Source organism: Neolamprologus multifasciatus, chromosome 20 (genome assembly GCF_963576455.1).
Source record: "Neolamprologus multifasciatus chromosome 20, fNeoMul1.2, whole genome shotgun sequence".
Taxonomy (NCBI): Eukaryota; Metazoa; Chordata; class Actinopteri; order Cichliformes; family Cichlidae; genus Neolamprologus; species Neolamprologus multifasciatus.
Genome location: NC_140458.1, coordinates 17,769,828 through 17,785,314, shown reverse-complemented (window position 1 = coordinate 17,785,314; position 15,487 = coordinate 17,769,828). Strand labels below are relative to the sequence as shown.

The window sequence follows — 15,487 nt, the reverse complement described above, 5'->3', positions numbered from 1 at the left end:
CTTTCAACGTCCAGCTAGAAAAATGAAAGAGGACTCAAAAATCAAACATCTATGCAAATTCATGCTGGGTAATGCAAATAAAGTCTATCAGATGAGATTCTCCCACATATTGTGGATTCTCCTTACACCATTTTCAAAAATGTAAGAGAAGCTTGTTCTTTGCATCCATACAACTCGAGCTTTGCTTTTAAAGATTGATTGGACAAAGGAAGGTGAATGGGCTTTCTGGTGACTTCTGAATATATGTGGTCATGCCATTATCTCAAATTTACCCACAAGTTTCAATAACAGCTTACAGTGGGGCAAAAAAGTATTTAGTCAGCCACCGATTGTGCAAGTTCCCCCACTTAAAATGATGACAGAGGTCAGTAATTTGCACCAGAGGTACACTTCAACTGTGAGAGACAGAATGTGAAAAAAAAATCCATGAATTCACATGGTAGGATTTGTAAAGAATTTATTCGTAAATCAGGGTGGAAAATAAGTATTTGGTCAATAACAAAAATACAACTCAATACTTTGTAACATAACCTTTGTTGGCAATAACAGAGGTCAAACGTTTACTATAGGTCTTTACCAGGTTTGCACACACAGTAGCTGGTATTTTGGCCCATTCCTCCATGCAGATCTTCTCAAGAGCAGTGATGTTTTGGGGCTGTCGCCGAGCAACACGGACTTTCAACTCCCACCACAGATTTTCTATGGGGTTGAGGTCTGGAGACTGGCTAGGCCACTCCAGGACTTTCAAATGCTTCTTACGGAGCCACTCCTTTGTTGCCCGGGCGGTGTGTTTTGGATCATTGTCATGTTGGAAGACCCAGCCTCGTTTCATCTTCTCACTGATGGAAGGAGGTTTTGGCTCAAAATCTCACGATACTTGGCCCCCATTCATTCTGTCCTTAACACGGATCAGTCGTCCTGTCCCCTTGGTAGAAAAACAGCCCCATAGCATGATGTTTCCACCCCCATGCTTCACAGTAGGTATGGTGTTCTTGGGATGCAACTCAGTATTCTTCTTCCTCCAAACACGACGAGTTGAGTTTATACCAAAAAGTTCTACTTTGGTTTCATCTGACCACATGACATTCTCCCAATCCTCTGCTGTATCATCCATGTGCTCTCTGGCAAACTTCAGACGGGCCTGGACATGCACTGGCGTCAGCAGCGGAACATGTCTGGCACTGCGGGATTTGATTCCCTGCCATTGTAGTGTGTTACTGATGGTGACCTTTGTTACTTTGGTCCCAGCTCTCTGCAGGTCATTCACCAGGTTCCCCCGTGTGGTTCTGGGATCTTTGCTCACCGTTCTCATGATCATTTTGACCCCACGGGATGAGATCTTGCGTGGAGCCCCAGATCGAGGGAGATTATCAGTGGTCTTGTATGTCTTCCATTTTCTGATGATTGCTCCCACAGTTGATTTTTTCACACCAAGCTGCTTGCCTATTGTAGATTCACTCTTCCCAGTCTGGTGCAGGTCTACAATTCTTTTCCTGGTGTCCTTCGAAAGCTCTTTGGTCTTGGCCATGGCAGAGTTTGGAGTCTGACTGGTTGAGGCTGTGGACAGGTGTCTTTTATACAGATGATGAGGTCAAACAGGTGCCATTCATACAGGTAACGAGTGGGGGACAGAAAAGCTTCTTACAGAAGACGTTACAGGTCTGTGAGAGCCAGGGATTTTCCTTGTTTGAGGTGACCAAATACTTATTTTCCACCCTGATTTACGAATAAATTCTTTACAAATCCTACCATGTGAATTCATGGATTTTTTTTTCACATTCTGTCTCTCACAGTTGAAGTGTACCTCTGGTGCAAATTACTGACCTCTGTCATCATTTTAAGTGGGGGAACTTGCACAATCGGTGGCTGACTAAATACTTTTTTGCCCCACTGTATGTCTGCATAAATAAATGCATAGTTGTCACCTTGTTGAGATTGCGTTCCCCAGTGCTGTGAGCTAAGTGCTGGATCTCAGCCTCCTGATCAGCCAGACGTTTCTGCTCATTGAGTTTCTCGGCCAGGGTCTCAAGCTCAGTCAGAGCCAGCTGCAGGGGCAGCCGGTCACTGTGGGACCTTGGAGTGTTCTTCAACATGTCCTGATGCAACACAGCAGAGACTTTTCATATAACATATCTTATGGTGACAGAGAATTTAATAATCCATAGAGAGAACTCATTATAAAGACAGAAAATATAGAAAACCTTTCACTTGACAATAGTATTTTACCAAATACAACCTTACATTTAACTAGATAAGTGAGTGGGTTAAAAAAGGAAAGATTAAATATTATTTAATCATTTAAAGTCTGCCCATTCTCTTGAGTCCTTATTTTATTTTTGGACTAGAGCAGAATGACTGACAGACAAATAGTCTTTGTTCGTCTTATATCACGTTTAGTGCAGCCCCTCAGTTCATCCTCTCTCTGAACCAAGGGTTTGTAACACTTCCTCCTTGAAGCCATTGTTTTTTAAAGTTACCCTGATTTTAATTAAAAGTACTCAAGAAACTGAATTGTCATTGCCAAAGACCTGAATTAAATTGTAAAAATTAATAAAAGTCTTATTTTGGGTAAAGTGACAAAGATGTGTAATTCCTCTGATTTTCCAAGAGGTGAAGTTTAATGGTTTTTGTTTTTTTGTATTTTTTGGTTGATTGTCTGGGTTATTCCAAATAGGAGAGTAAGGAGATGATGAGGCTGTGGAGTTGGTAATATTTCCCACCAGGCTGACAGAGATGACTCTATGGATATGCTGTGAAAAGTTTGTCTGATGAATGGGAGATTCAATAAAAGTATGTCTCGGCATAATGCTCGATCAGTTTGTAACCAGAACGATTTGGATTGAGGATTAAACCATTTAATAAGATATTTTAGCTGATTAGCTAAATAATATAAATTCTATATTTGCTGCTTCTAGACCTCCTGGAGATTTTTGTTTTTCTGCACAATTTGATATGGGGAGTTTTATTTTTCCAACAAAATTTTGACAGAGATGACTTAATAGATTTGAACAAGGAGTTTTTAGGAGATACAGGGATCACTGACAATACATAATAGAATTTTGGAAGGACTGAGATTTTAACTGTTGCTATCCTTCCACTAAGTGATATACAGTGGGGCAAAAAAGTATTTAGTCAGCCACCGACTGTGCAAGTTCCCCCACTTAAAATGATGACAGAGGTCAGTAATTTGCACCAGAGGTACACTTCAACTGTGAGAGACAGAATGTGAAAAAAAAATCCATGAATTCACATGGTAGGATTTGTAAAGAATTTATTCGTAAATCAGGGTGGAAAATAAGTATTTGGTCAATAACAAAAATACAACTCAATACTTTGTAACATAACCTTTGTTGGCAATAACAGAGGTCAAACGTTTACTATAGGTCTTTACCAGGTTTGCACACACAGTAGCTGGTATTTTGGCCCATTCCTCCATGTAGATCTTCTCAAGAGCAGTGATGTTTTGGGGCTGTCGCCGAGCAACACGGACTTTCAACTCCCGCCACAGATTTTCTATGGGGTTGAGGTCTGGAGACTGGCTAGGCCACTCCAGGACTTTCAAATGCTTCTTACGGAGCCACTCCTTTGTTGCCCGGGCGGTGTGTTTTGGATCATTGTCATGTTGGAAGACCCAGCCTTGTTTCATCTTCAAAGTTCTCACTGATGGAAGGAGGTTTTGGCTCAAAATCTCACGATACTTGGCCCCATTCATTCTGTCCTTAACACGGATCAGTCGTCCTGTCCCCTTGGCAGAAAAACAGCCCCATAGCATGATGTTTCCACCCCCATGCTTCACAGTAGGTATGGTGTTCTTGGGATGCAACTCAGTATTCTTCTTCCTCCAAACACGACGAGTTGAGTTTATACCAAAAAGTTCTACTTTGGTTTCATCTGACCACATGACATTCTCCCAATCCTCTGCTGTGTCATCCATGTGCTCTCTGGCAAACTTCAGACGGGCCTGGACATGCACTGGCTTCAGCAGCGGAACACGTCTGGCACTGCGGGATTTGATTCCCTGCCGTTGTAGTGTGTTACTGATGGTGACCTTTGTTACTTTGGTCCCAGCTCTCTGCAGGTCATTCACCAGGTCCCCCCGTGTGGTTCTGGGATCTTTGCTCACCGTTCTCATGATCATTTTGACCCCACGGGATGAGATCTTGCGTGGAGCCCCAGATCGAGGGAGATTATCAGTGGTCTTGTATGTCTTCCATTTTCTGATGATTGCTCCCACAGTTGATTTTTTCACACCAAGCTGCTTGCCTATTGTAGATTCACTCTTCCCAGTCTGGTGCAGGTCTACAATTCTTTTCCTGGTGTCCTTCGAAAGCTCTTTGGTCTTGGCCATGGCGGAGTTTGGAGTCTGACTGGTTGAGGCTGTGGACAGGTGTCTTTTATACAGATGATGAGGTCAAACAGGTGCCATTCATACAGGTAACGAGTGGGGGACAGAAAAGCTTCTTACAGAAGACGTTACAGGTCTGTGAGAGCCAGGGATTTTCCTTGTTTGAGGTGACCAAATACTTATTTTCCACCCTGATTTACGAATAAATTCTTTACAAATCCTACCATGTGAATTCATGGATTTTTTTTTCACATTCTGTCTCTCACAGTTGAAGTGTACCTCTGGTGCAAATTACTGACCTCTGTCATCATTTTAAGTGGGGGAACTTGCACAATCGGTGGCTGACTAAATACTTTTTTGCCCCACTGTAGGTAGGTTGATCCAGCGGTTTAAATCCTCTGGGATAAATTTAAACAAGGGAGTGAAATTTATCATTCATTCTGTCAGCTTGGAGGAAACTTTAATACCTAAATATCTAATATTGTATGTTTGAAGGTGATGGGGCGAAACAAGATCTGCCACATCCTCCTCATCCACACAGAGTGGTAAAATAGTGGATTTTGACCAGTTTATAGGGGAGCTGGAGACTTTTTAGAACAACAATTGTTGTGTTGTTACCTATTTAGCTGTTACTGTCACTTATATTCACAAACAATAGGCTAACTTTTATATGTCATGCAGATTAACTGTGTACTGACGTGTACTCTAACTGAGTGTAATATTAAATATTCATGCAATTTGTTTCACTTTTTTGAATGGTGTTTTGAAAAACCAGCTTTCTGGTACAGTACTACTTGCTGAATGCACAGTGCACTGGAGTAGACAGTGGCGAGAACTGCCTTTCACTTCCTTTCATCAGAAAGTTTCAGTGTAACTTTTTCAGCCTTACAGTATTCCAGAAGAGTCGGTAAGTTTCAGTATGAATTGACATGTACTCTTGACCACACACCTTTTCTAAAAGTCAGCATTTCCTATTTAGCATGCAAGTCATCAGTTTAAACTGTATTTCATCAACTGGTTGCTTCGCTTGCCTTGTAAGATTTGGATAAATAAGTAATAACTGTAACCTGAACCTTCAGCATGTGTTCCATGGTCATGACCCACGAGTGCAGAGGTTGAGACATGCTAACAAGGGATCAGAGTGATGCAGTCACTGGTGTGTCATCAGTCACTCACCTGTAACAGCAGAATGAATTGTGGGAAGCGCTGAATAGGTTTGACCATCAAGCCATATAGGGTGATTCTGTCTGGGCTCGATGCCTGCTTCCTCTAAATGTCGAAAGAAAAGAGGGTTTTTTTTCCAATGAGCTTAAAATAGGAAGTGCTTCATGTTTCAAAACAAAGTATTGTATTTTCCAAGATCACTTGATCACTTGAGGTAAATGGTTGTAACTAACAGTTAGAGATCCTACAACCACTTGATTATGGTCCACATGGAATATTGCCCTATGCCTGTATGTAGCATGCTGGGAAGAATGGGGAGGATTTCCTCGTCTTCCACAGTTGCTGTACAACACTACAGAGCTGAGTCATTTTCAAATATGTATTAACTCTTGATATTGAAAGTCTGCTGCTGATCTCAGTGGCTGATTCACAGTTTCCCCCTTCCTTATTCTGAGATTTACAGGTGTGGGTAAAAGAACCACAGATGATGTTCCTCAGGAAAGCAGAAAAAGTTGATCATCAAAGCAGACTGTTTCTTAGGCATATAGAGGATTCTCTTCTCTCAAATTGACTGCATTTTGTGCTGCTGCATTTTAAAATGATTTCATATTAAATATTAAAGTTAAATAGCACAGGTGGCCAAACAGTGGCTCTGGCACATTATACTGTTTGTATTGTTTGTCTGAAAAGACAGAGAATAATGTGCATATGTGTTTCAATAAAGATGTCATGGTATTCATGCAGATGCTGTAGTTGAATGTTTCAGTTGAAGTTCATAAGTGTTCTATAGTCTGTAACACTGACAACACTATTAAATAACTACAGATTATATGCTCTGGAATTTTACTTCTATGTATTTTTCTTTCTTTCAGTGTGGCATAGTGGTGAAGTGTCTAGCACTGTTACTTCGCAGTAAGGTCCTGAGTAAGGTCCATATTATACACACACAGGTATATATATATGCAAATATATCTGTGAAGGTTCTCAGTCATCCAGGTCATTGTAGTCAAAGGAGCTTGCAAAGAAAAGCGTCTAGACTTCTTTAAGTTGCTTGAAGACGTTTCACCTCTCATCCGAGAAGCTTCTTCAGTTCTAAGGTCAAATGGTGGGGAGTCCCAGATTTAAACCTAGTGGGAGTATCCCCCCACAGAGGGACAAAAGGACCCCCTGATGATCCTCTAATCACCTGAGCCAAGGTGTGAAACTGGGTGTGGGTCCCAATCAGCCAGGGGTTTGGGTGAGCTCATTGTGAAACCTGGCCCCACCTTATCATGCGAATTCCTTATCTGCACATCACCTTATCTGCACATTTTTCTTTTTTCACTTCCTTTATTATCTTTGCCATTTGGCCATTCTTCTTTCCAGAGTTTTGTCATATCCCATATGCCCTGCCATGGGGTTATAATGAGCTGTCCTGAAAATTATTTCCCGGTGGCTCTTAGTCACTAACAACTAGGTGTGGTCCTCCTCTGTACAAGTGTCACGACTCACTCGATAAAGCCTTTCATTTAACAATACAAAGTGCGGTCCGCTCATTATCAGGGCGCGCCGAGTGACCATCAATTTCTATCACTTGGTCAAAGGTTGAGTGTAGGGTGTCATCACAAGACTAGTCCAGTGGAAAATCTTCCGTGGGGTGAATCGCAGCCAATTGGTTCCCAGAATTAGGGGATGCGACAGGTGCGAGCAAACTGCTGCCTTTACTCTATGCATGTTGCCCTTGTATTCCAATAGCAGCAGCACAAGTGGGGTAATTGTGAATATCCCCATGAACACATCTAACCTCCACCCACTCTGCCTCCAACAATGCCACGGGGAGAACCAGGGTCTGCATGACACCTTACCAGAATGTGGTATGTCCCTCCAGGACCGTGGCAGGGTGCTGGAGCCCTGGCGACGGTTCAAATATTAAAACTATGCAAGTACTTTTTTAAAATGTCAATGGATGAAATTAATATTGGGTTCCACTTCTGGAAGTGGGCGGTCATGGTCTTCAGCTACCTGCTTTCAACATAGAAAGAAGGGGAAATTGCTGCTGGCTTGTAAGGGAGCCCGTCTTCTTGCCAAAAGGCTGGAACAGTGCTGAGAGTAAGAGGCTTCAGGTGCTCACAGCTCAAACTTTACACTTCTAAGTTCATAAAAAATCTCATAACCTTATAAACCATGTATTCTCAGGATATGGGAACTTTAACAAAACATTAGAATTTCCATAATTCCTCATATCAGCACAGCCTGTTCTGATATTATACTCACTCATAGCTGATTCCACTCCAAGTCACATTTTAGCTATTCCTGTAAGACTTTATTCATCTGTCTCACTCTCATGGCCAATTCATGATAACCAGTTAACCTTAAGTCTATGTCTTTGCACTTTGGAAGGAAATGGGAATACCTGGCAAAAAACCATACAGGCACATGGAAAACCTTCAAACTCCTCACAGAAAGGCCTCATCTCGAATTCAAACCAGGAAACATTTAGCTGCAAGGTGACAAATGCACCAACCGTCCACCACCATGCCACCCTTTTCACTTTACAGCTTTTCACATTATTTTCATTTAAACTGCACTTTTAAAAAGGTCACACTTGTTTATCATTTGGTATAGTTAGATTTTAAATCCAGTTAACAATCCTACTCTTCTTAGTTCTCCCCTGAAGGGAGGGAACATGTAATCGGTTCCGTTTGTCATTTGTCACATTTGACAATGTGGTGTAAATGTGCAGTGTGAGCACCTTAAGAAAGTCCAAGAAAGCAGGTTTTGACAAGCAGGCCTTCTTGATAAGAGCCATGGCGCTGGTGAAGTTATTGATGTAGTCACTATACACGTTCAGAACCATGGACTTTGAAAACTGTAAAGGAAACATTGTGACATAAGGACTCTGATTCTCCACAATATTTGTATGGCAAGATTCACAGTAATTCAACAGGTGGAACTACAAAGCAAATAAATGGTTGACAAGTCACAATTTTTGTCAAACCATTAGCCATCATAGGTTATTCTGACTACCCTCTGAAACACGGAGCTCCCACTCTAACAGACTGACTCACTATGGAGCTAAATCAGGGTCAAAAGTTTTATTCATTTGAAAAAGTTATGTAAGTCAGTAAAATGACTGTTCTTATTTATAAAGTGCTTTACAAACCGGAACATTACGGCTAATGGGTGGATTTTCCCCATTTGAGTGCAGTTAGGCAAACAACCACTTACTGCTAAAGAGTCAGACAGTAAAAGTGGACAGCATAGCCTCAGTTTCTTAACATAAAACTCACTGCTGCAGCCAGGGACAGCATAAAAGTGATCCCCTTAAACTGACTTTTAGTTTTAGTGTCACAGCTGTCATGGTCCTGGTCTGTGACCCAGTGTTTCTATGTTCCTTAGGCTTTATCTGGCATTGTTTAGGTTCCTAGTTTAATCACTGGTATTTCTGGTTCTCTTAGTTTTTGCCTTATGTTATATTTATTTTTTTATGTGTAGTTGTATGTTACTGTGCTTCCCCTGTGTTCCATGTTTCTCATGTAGTCACCCTTGTCTTCATGTTTGTTTATCTGCTATGTCCGTGTTAGGTCTTCCTTTTTTGTCTCTCTAGTCGGCTATTTTCTCATGTCTGTTTCTCCCCTGGTCCCAGTGTCAAGCCTGTGTGTCTTAGTCTGTGTCTCAGTGTGTTTCCTGTTTTATTTTGTCAGTCTATCATCTTGTGTTTATTATGTTCAATTTTTCTAAGTTTACAGCAGTAAAGCTGCCTCCTTTCATTCATCACTTTGTGTTACACGTCCTGCATTTGGGTCCAACCTCTGCCTGTCACACAGTGCTAACCATGACAACAGGAGATGTCAGTCATTAGTCTACATTCTGCCCCTCCCTTTTGATACACGCTCACAACACAAAATCAGGGAAACTGAAAAAAGGGTCTGAAACTGGATGAGATCAAATGAGATTTGAAACAAAGAAAAGTGAATTTAAAGCTAAAAATACATTGGAAAAAAATACTTGCATTAAAACGAAAGTTTATTTAAAATAAAACAGTTTATGTTTTTTTCACTTTCTTTTAAAACATGAAAACGTAGAATTTCACTTTCAAATAACCTTTTCAAATTAATTAAACTTCAAACCACAATCTCGCTCCATAAATGCCTTCACCTTCTATATTTCAGTATGTCTGTCAGGCAGAGAGGCATCTATCAGATAATAATTATGTCACTAAAATCAGGAAATAGTTCAGCCATGATGGTCTGACAACCCCTATGCCTAATACATCACTGAGATTACCTCGGCTTAGAATCAGAGACTTCAGGTTTACAAAAACGATGTTATGAGCAGGTTGTGTGGAGTTTAAATGACTTGAAAGAGACTTCAGTAGTGTGATGATGGACACTTCACTTAAAGGTGAAGGATGACAGAAATTAAAAAGAGAAATTAGGAAGAAAATGTCAACTGACCGAAGCCACAAACAAGTCTCCTATCGTCTCACTTTGATCCCACTCGGCCACGCGGGATGCAAGGGCAATCTGGAACATGCAGTGACACTGATAGATCTCGTGCAGGCGGTGAAAGATCTGACGCACCTTCTTTGGGTTTAAAATCACAGACTGTGTCTCCAGCAAAGGCTTCTGGTACTCCTGAAGGACAAAGACAGACCAGTCTGGTATACTGCATATCTGTGGTTATGGTTCTGTTAGGTTACCCAAACAGTGCTTAAACTGTATACTTTGCATTTTGATATCCGTGATGAATTCATCTGCTAAATAATGACCCACAATGTTAAATATTAGAAATTGGGATGTCATTTTTCTGATGGCTGAAGTTTTTTCTGCTTAAGTATAAAGTAATTAAAGTTTTAGAGTGAGTTCCCCAAAGTGCTCAGATGAACACTGAACGTTTATAATTAACCTTTATATTAAAATGCAAAATTTGAATATAATATAAAAACCATAAAATTCGTGACTGAGTTCCACACTGACAGCACCTGAAGAGAAACATGTCTCACCTGAAGGATTCGTTTGAGAGAGTCCAAGTAGCTGCTCTCACTTTGCACAATGGATCTGAGGATGAGACGTCTGACAACCTGAACGAAGCACCAATAAGTGAAGTGGTTCCAGCAAACCAATGACCGTAAATATTAACAACTAAATAAAAACATGTGCAAACAGTTTCAGTTTTAGAAAAGTTGTAGATGATGAGTCAAGACGAATGCAGAAATATGGAACAACAGAGAGGACAAATTTTATTAAACTTCAGCCACAGTTGTTTGATATTTATTTGAAGTAGTTCATGTTAAATTATTTGTTTTAAACATCCTAAAAAACATGATCATGTTAAGAACGCTTAAATAACTTTGACCTTGCAGCAAGTGTAGGTGGCTGTGGCTCAGTAGCATAGAGTAGTTGGTAACTATATCCCAAGCTGCCTTAATACACTATTGTAATGTCCTTAGGCAAGTGACAGTTACTGATGCATCAATCAGTAACTGTGCAACTGTGTGTGTGTGAAAACTAGAAAACTATGAATGTGACCTGTAGTAAAAAAAAAAAACACTTTAAGTGCTCAGTTAGAGCAGAAAAGTGCCGTACAGTTACCAGTCCATGCACAAATCTCCATTAGGTTAGGGTCACAGTTGTGAAATTAGGTCTTTTTCAAAGTCTTTTTGAGGGTAATCATCTGTTGTTGATAGAATAATAACGTTTTACAGTAAGTAGCTACCACAAGCTCAATACTTGGCATGAATTCCTTTTATGTGTTGAATATGTCATGGAATAACACAGAAGCACCTGGCACTGAAACTGCCTTTCAGTCGATTGTCCAATTACTTTTCATCTACTAAGTAACTGAATATTAAAATACTGGCCACTTCTCAGCCTCCAACTAAACACATCTATGATATCTACCATGCCTTATTATTTAATTCATACGATTAGCAGAAAACTTATTGTGACCTTAAGATCGAGGTCATTGACATTCAAACTCGCCTGAGATTTTTAGTAGATACACCTATGGTATTAATTTGGAGCTCCTACGTCGTTTGATCTCAAACTATCACGTTCACAAACTCAGATGTCCTTGCTGCCTGACCACCCACCTGGCAGGGTGACGACTAAAGGATGAGGACTAAATTACTAGACCCCTATGAAGTTTGTGTTTAAAGAGAGCAAGGGATTTTCAATATAGCATTTCTAAATCTACTAGTTTTTTTTAAAAGCAAAAAATTTTTTTTTTGCACTCAATAACAATTATTTTAGAAAAAAAAATCAGCAAGGTTTGAGCGGTCACCTGGGAAAGCCTCATGGCAAAAACAAAAGAACTCTGCTTAGACTTGAGAAAAACAATTGTTGATGCTCACAAAGCAGGAGATGGATAATAATAATAATAATAATGGATTGGATTTATATAGCGCTTTTCAAGGCACCCAAAGCGCTTTACAATGCCATTATTCATTCACTCTCGCATTCACACACTGGTGGAGGCAAGCCACGGTTGTAGCCACAGCTGCCCTGGGGCAGTCTGACAGAAGCGAGGCTGCCATAGATATACAAAATCATCTCAGCATCTCCAAGTGTGAAGTATCAAAAATGTCAAAGATAGCTCTACAGTACAGAACAAGCCTGGCAGAGGTAGGAAGCGAAAGACTTCAAAGACTCTGGGAAGAAAACTAGTGAGAGATGTGTCCAAAGACCCCTGAACGGCGAGGCGTATTCTTACAGAAGAAAAGAAGGTAAACACTAAATTCTGCATAAACATGGGCTGCATGGTTTCAGACCAAGAAAAACTCCACTTCTGCAGAAGAGACACTGTCAAACCAGACTCAAGTATGCCAAGGACAACCTGGAGAAAGATTATGCATACTGGAAGTGCATCCTTTAGTCAGATAGGACAGAACTAGAGCTCTTTGGCCACAAAGATGCTGCTTATGTTTGGGGAAAGATGAAGCACAGTGATGGGTATTTGTGGAGATGCTTTAGTGCATCTGGACATGAATCTCATCAAGGTGAAAGGAATCATGAAGAAAGAAGGATATGTGATGATTTTGAGAGAAAACATCAACCAGTCAGCAGCAAAACTGGGTCTGTTTCATCGCTTTGTCTTCCAAGTTGTTTTAGGTTGGTGTCATGGACAGCAGCCTAAAACATACATCACTCCTGGTGAAGAAATGCCCCTACACAATACATAGTAATTTCCCCCCAAAAAATCCTTGTTGTGTTTTAATTCTGTCCTCAGCTGTAGACAATAGTCAGCCACCATAAGATCAAATACAGAGTTCATGTGAAAGACAGAAAACAGTAACAATGTTCCTAACTTGGTGATTTTAGGTTGTGTTCATTCAACTAATAAAGTGATCAATATATGGAGAACTGATATCAGAGCATCACAGGAAAATCCAATTTCATCAGTGCAGCCTTTAATAAGTCAGCAGAAATAGAGCGCCCCTCGATACAGATTAGTGAACATATGCTCACATGCACACCTGCTGACTGTTGAGTCCCTCTGGCATGGGGCAGAGTTGTGGTGGAGGGTGTTTTACCTCACACAAAAACACATCCATGTAACCGGCATCATCTTTTCCATCACCTGCAAAATCAAACAACCAGAGAGTGTTTGCATCACAAGTCATTTACTGACTTTCCTGGCTCATTTATTAACTACTGTCGTCTTTTCCATCACTGTAACTGAATATGTTATTCATATAAAGAGCATTTTATTATTATAAATCTCACAAACTTACATACACACATGTGTAGTCACTTTTTTAAATTCCCCCCTCGCCCCTGCGGGCAGTCTTTATCCTTCAAACTCGGATCTTTAACAAGAGGCCTGGAAGCTGGAGGGTCCTGCTCAGTATCTTAGCTGTTCCGAGGACTGCGCTCTGGACAGAGATCTCAGATGTTGTTCCCGGGATCTGCTGGAGCCACTTGCACTTGGTCACTGCACAAAGTGCTCCAATTACCACTGGGACCACTGTTGCCTTCATCCTCCAAATCAAGTTCTTCTCTCAGTCCTTGGTACCTCCCCAGCTTTTCATGTTCCTCCGTTCTGATGTTGCTAGCACTTGGTATGCCGGCCACTAGCCCTGCCTGCTTGTATCTTGCACCCTGCTGTTATGTGCTGGATTGTCTCAGGGGCATCTTCACACAGCCTGCACCTGGGGTCTTGCCTGGTGTGGTAGACTGCAACCTCTATGGATCTTGTGCTCAGAGCTTGTTCCTGTGCTGCCATGATTAGTGCCTCTATGCTGTCTTTCAGTCCAGCTTTGTTCAGCCACTGGTAGGATTTCTGGATGTCAGCCACCTCCTGCCAGGGCTACATACCGTGCAGTGGCCTGTTCTTCCACGATGGTTCCATATGGTATTGAGGCAGGTTTTATGCCGGTAATTTGATGGGAGCGGTTCCTTCTGGGGATCAGGACTGTCCAACCTTCAGTAAGCCATTCCGGGTGTCTCTCACCTTTCAGCACCTGGTTCATTGGTGCTGTCAGAGGCTCATGGAGTGCAGTCAGCTTCTTGTCTGGCTTCAGCTGTCTCTTTCCCACTCATATCTGAGATAGGGTACATTAGCATGGGGGGTCTAGCCTAGGAATCCTTACCGGATGCAGAAGCCCTAGTTGGGAATTGAACCCCGGACATGAATTTCCAAAGGCGTGTAATTATAATTTTTATTATTTTATATGCTAAATGTTAAAAAGAATGTTGACAGGTTTCTGTCGTAGCCTGTTCAAAAGTAGAAATAGTAATGGTGACACCAGCTGCTTTTTTAACTATTGTTTGCACCCTCGGTTTGGCACCCTTGGTGTTGGATCCAAAAGTGACTGGTAATGGGCTGGCTGTGACAGAGGACGTTTGCACATAGGGTAGCAAGTTATCAGTTACAAGGTAGCCACAATCTAAATCATGACTCAAATAGGCCCATTATTTACAAAATGAACATCATAGACTTGAATCTTGGAAAACTTGCAACTCAGGCCATAAACTTTTTAAAGAACATTATAACTATAATTTTCATTTTTAATTATTAATTAATTATTTAAGGATTAATCCCAGCTCCAATTCTATACCTGTAGAGTCTTTTCTCTGTAGGAATGACACTTTGCGAATCATTGCTAACTTTCTCCTTCCTAAACCCTTCTTGGTACCGTTTCTTGCTGCTTTCATCAATTACTGAACCTGGAATACAAGAACAGATGTGTAACCACGGTTACTTCAAATTCAAATCTGAAAAAATGAAACCACTTGTATTGTATCAAAATACTATTGGGGTTCATTTCATTTCTGGCAAAAGCAAAATAAAACCATATCTATCTGAAGTCATTTAAGATTATCTGATTAACAATCAGAGTAAAAAGTAGTTTGTTCAAAGATGGAAGAGACAAACAGTTGAAGTGACTAGCACTACCTTAGTGTCACAGGTCTGTCTGATGTGGGCAAAAAGAGGCATACTGATACACAAAGCCAGCTCTCTCCTGGTGACAGCACAAAGGTCTTTGACCCCCGGCACATCTGCAGGCAGCTGACAGTCGAACATCAGGAGGCAGAGACACAGCATTAGTTTAACTTTGACACGCCTGACAACTCATATCAATAAACACAACACAATACAACAAGAAGTTCAGTTAACGACACATGTTAGTAGGTTTCCCACATACCGGGGAAATGAACCACTGCCTAGATCTTTGTTAAATAAACTTAACAATATTGATGTTTTTGCAAAGTTTTATACACATCTGATCAATACTTCTGCACATACAGTAGTTGTCAGAAGTTTACATACATTCATCCTGAGCGAATACAAGTTTGAATTTATTTGGGATTTTCTTTAATATTAGAAGCCACATTCAGACAGTCAATGGATCACACACACAGTGATGATGCATTATTTTGTATGTTTTCAACACTTTGTTTTAGGGATCAAATCACAAACCTTCCATTTGGCAGATAAATGACTGTGGTTCATGTGGGAAACTGTTATATCTAACAAAATGAAAGTGATTTTAAT

The 15,487-nt window shown here is 40.8% G+C and overlaps 1 protein-coding gene across 1 annotated transcript in view; it reads right to left on the bottom strand.

Moving 5' to 3' along the window:
• arhgef10lb (Rho guanine nucleotide exchange factor (GEF) 10-like b) overlaps positions 1–15,487 on the bottom strand; it is a 51,277-nt gene that overhangs the window by 28,951 nt on the left and 6,839 nt on the right. The window contains exons 2-9 of the mRNA XM_085145202.1: positions 14,888–15,001; positions 14,550–14,658; positions 12,966–13,069; positions 10,494–10,571; positions 9,946–10,125; positions 8,241–8,357; positions 5,522–5,614; positions 1,926–2,096 (exon numbers count right to left, since the gene is read on the bottom strand). Coding sequence (XP_085001328.1) covers positions 1,926–2,096; positions 5,522–5,614; positions 8,241–8,357; positions 9,946–10,125; positions 10,494–10,571; positions 12,966–13,069; positions 14,550–14,646 — 840 coding nt within the window. The 5' untranslated portion in view covers positions 14,647–14,658; positions 14,888–15,001. The remainder of the gene's footprint in view (positions 1–1,925; positions 2,097–5,521; positions 5,615–8,240; positions 8,358–9,945; positions 10,126–10,493; positions 10,572–12,965; positions 13,070–14,549; positions 14,659–14,887; positions 15,002–15,487) is intronic.